The following is a 6,620-nucleotide window of genomic DNA, read 5'->3' on the forward strand; positions in this document are numbered from 1 at the left end:
TGTATATATATATATATATATATATATATATATATATATTTATATATATAAAAAGTAAAGCCGTCACATGCATATATCAGCCATGCAGTGCTTGACTCATTTCTACCATTGCATGATATATCATACAGGCCTGGCCCTAAAACAGCATTTAACAGCACTGATCAAATTCTACAGTAATTGATGTATTTGCTGCATCCAAACATTTGTGCACCAGGCAACAGGACGGCAGGTTTTGTGCTGTAAACGGGATGAATTGTGCCGATCTGATGGGATCCAGGGCCAAGATGGAGTGTATTCACTCACAGTGTTGCGAGTTCTGTTCCAGAAAGACTTGAGGAGTGTGTCTGTTCTCCCAGAACTCCTCCGTCTTTGATTATGTCTGTTTTACGGTTGTGTGTGCGCTGCCCTTATTTCATCCTGAAGCAGAACTCCTCTGAGGCCCATTTGGACTCGCTCATGGACTCCTGTATCTCCATTCGGACGCTGCCCAACACCCGAGAAGGGCTTAAACCGTCAGTATATTACGGCGATTAGAAATGACTTGGAACAGGAGTGTCAAACTCATTTTAGATCATGAGACAAGTTTTTATTTGTTAAACCTCATGGACTCGCTGAAAGTGCATTTGCTCTGCTGGAGTTTCTGAAATCCAAATTCAGCTTTAGATCACGAATAGCTTATATACACAGTTGGCAAATATTAATCAAAACAATATTGACGAGAAAAATATAAATTTCTATCTGTTTTATTTGGTCTGCTGGAGTTTCTGAAATCCAAATTCAGCTTTAGATCACGAATAGCTTATATACACAGTTCGCAAATATTAATCAAAACAATATTGACGAGAAAAATATAAATTTCTATCTGTTTTTATTCGATAGCTTTAGCTTTAATCAGCATTAAGAGAGTAAAAATGAAGGCTTTTAATAAACTGATAATAGTTATTGTTGTTATCAGTATTATGTATTTATTTATTTAGAATTATATTAAATAACATGGTGGAGAAAAAATTACAAATTAACACTTTTAGAAATGGGAATGAAGGATTATTTTTATAATTATTATTTAGAATGATATTGAATAACATAGGCGGTGAAGAAAAATTAATGAGATAAATATGGTGTAAATGAACAGTTAACAGAAGTGGATAGAGTTTGATGAAGGATTATTCATTCATTCATTCATCAATATATTAAATAATAGGTGGTGGATAAAAATTTATAAAATAAACATTGCGTAAATTGACACGTAGAAACAGGTGGAGTTGAATGAAGGTTTATTATTATTATTATTAATATTATTATTATTAATTATTTTGTACTTAATTAAACTTTAATTAACTTTGAATTATATTGAATAGCATAGTTGGTGGACAAAAATTAATAAAACAAAAATGGCGTAAATGAACACTTTTAGAAACAGTTGATTGAAGGTTTTTTTGTTTGTTTGTTTTATTTATTTATTTAGAATCATATTGAAAACATTTAGATGATGGATCAAAATTAATAAATTGCCGTGAAAAAATTATAAAATTAACACTTTTAGAAACAGGTTTGTTTGTTTGTTAAAATTATATTTAAAAACATAGTTGATGGACAAATATTAATCAAATAAAAATATTATTTGATTAAACACTGAACAAAATTATAAACTCAACACTTTTGTTTTTGCCCCCATTTTTCATGAGCTGAACTCAAAGATCTAAGACTTTTTCTATGTACACAAAAGGCCTATTTCTCTCAAATATTGTTCACAAATCTGTTTAAATCTGTGTTAGTGAGCACTTCTCCTTTGCCAAGATAATCCATCCACCTCACAGGAGCTGATTAGACAGCATGATTATTGCACAGGTGTGCCTTAGGCTGGCCACAATAAAAGGCCACTCTAAAATGTGCAGTTTTACTGTATTGGGGGTCCGGGGGGGAACCAGTCCGAAAACCAGTCAATATCTGGTGTGACCACCATTTATTTGCCTCACGCAGTGCAACACATCTCCTTCGCATAGAGTTGATCAGGGTGTTGATTGTGGCCTGTGGAATGTTGGTCCACTCCTCTTCAATGGCTGTGCGAACGTCCAAACCAACTCCGCTACTACAAGAAGCCAGAGCTGAGACGAACATAGCAGTTTTTAGCAGCCATGACTTCTTGGAATGGTGGAAATGGGATAGCATTGGGGCAGCTTGTGAACCCATGTGTGGAGCATGTCGCTGTGGAAACTGTCACCCTGGTGGTAAGGAAATGACATTGGCAGAGGAAAGTGAACTTGAGATTATAAAGGAGTGTCTTACTTATGTAGAAGCGGATGCTCATAGCAAATCTCCGCACTGGCATGCAAGCTATCCTTGGACTGAGGATCCAGGTTCTCTTCCTAATAATAGAAGTGGAGCTGAGGCAACATTTCTGAGGACAGAAAAGCAGCTGAAGAGGCAGCCAGAGTGGCAAATTGCTTATGCAGCTCAAGTTCATGAAATGGTGGAGCGTGGAGCAGCAATCAAGCTCACTGAGAACATGATCAACAGCTGGAATGGACCGGTGTGGTATGTGAGCCACTTAATTGCACCAAATCCTCACTCAGTTACTACTCCAGTGCGCTTAGTATGCATTAGTAGAATACATAACTGATTATTTTGTCCTCTATGCTGCTGGCTCAGGAAGCTCATGAATTAAATCACGAAGGAGTGGCTGGAACTTTGTTGAAAATGAGCAGCAGAGCTTGGGTGGTAAAAGGCCGCAGACTAGCTAAAAAAAGTTGTGGACTGTTGTGTGACCTGCAGAAAGGCAAGGATGAAACAATGCCAACAGATTATGGGAGACCTTCCACCAGAGCGGACAGAACGCAAAAACAAAAGTGTTGCGTTTATAATTTTGTTCAGTGTAAATTGCACTTTTAGAAACCGGTGAAGTTTAGTATGATCTCACTCATCATGTCTCAGCTGTGGCCCGCAGTATGAAGCGACCAAGTGATTTAACACTGGACCTGAGGCTGACCGCACACCATCTGTTAGCCTTTACATCATTGACATCGGCATGATCAGCTACATGTCTTCAGAATATAGTGCTTTCAGTGCCAGCTTCTGGCACTTTATGCATTTTATCATGCTTATCCTTAATCAGAATTATAGGCTAAACAAAATCTGGCCCTTTTTTTAATAGCATGCATAAAGTGTTGCTCCTGCCTTACAGATATTAGTTTGTTTTATTTAATATTGTGCCATGTTAAATTCCATTTCACAGAACTATGCATGTTTTCATGAAATATCAGTTCAGAGAATGCTGAAAGATTGCTAATTATAATGTAAAAATTTTAGTCTGGGTCTGATTATAGGGTATTATGAAAGCATTTGCATTGCAATTTTATTAACCATTATTTTTGCTTGTGTTCATTTACAAGACGCTTGTTTCTTGAATACTGTGTTAATATGACTTAAGTTAATGAGTGATGAGAACTCGTTATTTTCAAATCCAATTTGCTGTATACACAGAGTTATAATTTTAATTCAGCTGGCAGATCTGTGGCTTTGTGTGTTTCGTTGTTTATGGAAGTGGAATGTCTTTTTTGTCCGACGGCTGGCAGGAAACAATGCTGTGATGGACACCATAGCTCAGGGCGCTGTGTGTTCTGATGGATGTCCTCATGTTCCTTTGAATGAGACTCAAAGATATATGGAGAGCTGTAGTTTACGGCAGGACATGCTCTTAAAATAACCCCAATGCCACTGGTGTGCTGGGATGAATATGAAATAAAATGAGCTTTATTAAGCAGACAGTTCTCGCTGTAAAATCTGACTGGATGAGCCACATTTGAAAGCATGATACAGTGCAGATGCTATATTAAAGACAAGATACTAAATTGATCGGCAACCATCAAAACAGCCTACCGTTTTCCTAATGAGTTGTTTATTGGAAATATTCATCAAAACAATATTGACAAGAAAAAGTGGAAATGTGTTGCTTGCTCTGACTGGATTTAAATTGAATAAATCTTTAATAAGTATTAAGAAAGTAGACATTTAGTAAGTAAAAAGTATATTTTTGACAGTAAAAAAAAATAAAGACTGTAAAAATGTTTAACTGATAATAGTTATCTATTCATTTATTTATTTATTTACTTAGAATAACATTGAATATCATAAAGGTGGTGGACAAAAATTAATTAAATCAAAATGGTATAAATTAACAGTTTTAGAAACAACAACCCTAGCTTTCCTGCTTTTACTGCTTATTAATCAAAACAATATTGACACAAAAAAGTATAAATATCTCTCTGATCTTGCTGGATAGCTTTAGCTTTAATAAGTCTTAATAAATATAATAAGTCTTACTGACAGTAAGTAAGTAGTTATTTTTATTTATTTATTTATTAATTATTATATTGGTGTAAATTACTATATTTATAAACGGAAAAACATAGCTTTCGTTAAGTGATTACTGTTTACTGGAAATATTAATATAATTTTTCATTTTATTTTAGTTAAAAAATACAATTTAATTAAAAATTGTATTTAATATTTCCAGTCAAAACAATATTGACAAGAAAAAATAGAAATTTCTCTCTTTTCTTGCTGGATAGCTTTAACAAGCTTTAATAAAGTAAAAATTTTAAAGTACATTTTTGAAAGTAAAAAAAAGACAATGATAAATATTAATATAATTTTTTATTTTATTTTATTTAAAAAATAAAATGTAATTAATATTTCCAGTCAAAACAATATTTACAAGAAAAAATACAAATTTCTCTCTTTTCTTGCTGGATAGATTTAATAAGCTTTAATAAAGTAAAAATTTTAAAGTAAATTTTTGAAAGTAAAAAAAAAAGTCTTCATAATGATAAATTGATGTAATTAATTAATTTATTTATTTATTTATAATACTTTTAATAATGATACATTGATAAGTAGTAAAATAATTACCAGTAAATGTTTTTTGTTTTTTTTACATTTTTTTTATACTGCTTCTGCTTCACAGTTTTATAAATGCTTTGCCCCTTTTACCATGGTGAAATAACTGTATCATTGCTTTCTTTGCTGTTTTTGTGATATGTTTACACTGTGGTTACTGGATAAAGTCTAAAAACACCCAACAGGAAAAGGCAAAAAATTGAAATGTCTTTTAAAAAAAGAAAGAAAGGGTAAAAAAGTTGGGCCAGTGCTGAAAACAGGACAGTATTCATTATGTGGTTTGTGCAGACAGAGCGAGTCTTGGACAGGATTGTTGTGAAGCTCCAGAGAATCTCTGCCAGAGCCGTTCCCAGTCCTAACCAGACAAGTGCTGCTCACTTCCTCAGACAACAAGAGCCTCTCATTGTGAACAAACACACGGCAAAGCTTTAGGAGCGACAGTCACATTTAAATGATGGAGTGAATCCCTGAAATCAATATTCGCTATGTGCAGAATACAGAAGCAGATCTTTGCATATGGTCAAGAGTTAGCCTAAATGTCGATAGCTTTACCATGCTTTCAGATTTGATTATCTCATTCACAGTGCTTCGTTTCATTGCCGTTTTTTTTCCATTATCATAAAATGAAAGTAATCAGTCATATGCTTTTTTTCCTTCAGAATTTCTCTGTTTTTGACTCGATAAAAAAAAATAATAATAATAATCTGACTATTATTTCATATGTCAGGCTTTGCAGGGTTAATGGACTATTTAATGATAAAATGTGAACAATAGAAATACAGAACGATGAAAATACAGAAACTGTTCCTTTTGAATCTATTGTGTTAGCCAACAGAAATTTGTATTTAATCAGTTTTATTCAATTACATGTAAAACAGCAAGAATTATGAGTGTTTTGTGAGTATGAACATTCAGTTTGATAATTTGTCCCGACTTTGCATTAAAAATACATTCATGTACTGATGTGACCTCTGAACTTCCTGTCTTTTGTGTCCCAGATTCACTGCTACTATCATGGCGAGGTGGAGGGTCAGTCGGGGTCAGAGGTCAGCCTCAGCACCTGCACAGGACTCAGGTGAGGGACAATCTGTACGTTAACCTCACCTCACCGCCTTCCCATGGTGCACTGAGCTCGGGGACCGAAGTTACATCAGGAAGCGCCTGAGGAAAGGGCATTTTAATCACGGCGTGTGAAGTTCAGCATCCTCAAGAGACACGATACGCTTCATGTTTTAATTATGAAAAAGTATGCTTAGGTTTGATTCATTACCCGAGAAGGAATATTCAGATAGTTTTAAAAGCGTGTGATGTCGCATGGGAACACTGCTAGTCAAGTCAAGTCACATTTACTTCTGTAGCGCTTTATACAATACAGATTGTTTCAATGCAGCTTCACAGTAATAAACAAGAAAATTACAGTATCAATGTTGAAATGTTCTTCAGTTATAAAACAAATACAGTATTAGTCGTAAAGCAGCTCTAAAATGTCAATAGTGTCATAATTACATAAAAAAATATATTTTCCGTAGCCTAAATATATGCTAAATATATGTTGTTAACAGTGAAGCTCAATGAAATATATTTTTGAAAATAGAAATTATATTTGGTTTCGAACTTTAATTTACAAAAATATATATTTATACAACTGTTCTTTGGTTCTCGAATCTGATTGGCTGAGAGGAGTGCGATATTCAATATATATATATATATATATATATATATAT

General features: G+C 33.8%; 1 protein-coding gene across 1 annotated transcript in view; it reads left to right on the plus strand.

Annotated features, from left to right (window-relative positions):
• The window catches only part of LOC107666893 (zinc metalloproteinase/disintegrin-like), a 66,321-nt gene that overhangs the window by 58,355 nt on the left and 1,346 nt on the right, over positions 1–6,620 (plus strand). Inside the window, exon 5 of the mRNA XM_016458411.1 lies at positions 5,895–5,971. Coding sequence (XP_016313897.1) covers positions 5,895–5,971 — 77 coding nt within the window. The remainder of the gene's footprint in view (positions 1–5,894; positions 5,972–6,620) is intronic.

Source organism: Sinocyclocheilus anshuiensis, unplaced genomic scaffold (genome assembly GCF_001515605.1).
Source record: "Sinocyclocheilus anshuiensis isolate Anshui unplaced genomic scaffold, SAMN03320099.WGS_v1.1 scaffold1500, whole genome shotgun sequence".
Classification (NCBI taxonomy): domain Eukaryota; kingdom Metazoa; phylum Chordata; class Actinopteri; order Cypriniformes; family Cyprinidae; genus Sinocyclocheilus; species Sinocyclocheilus anshuiensis.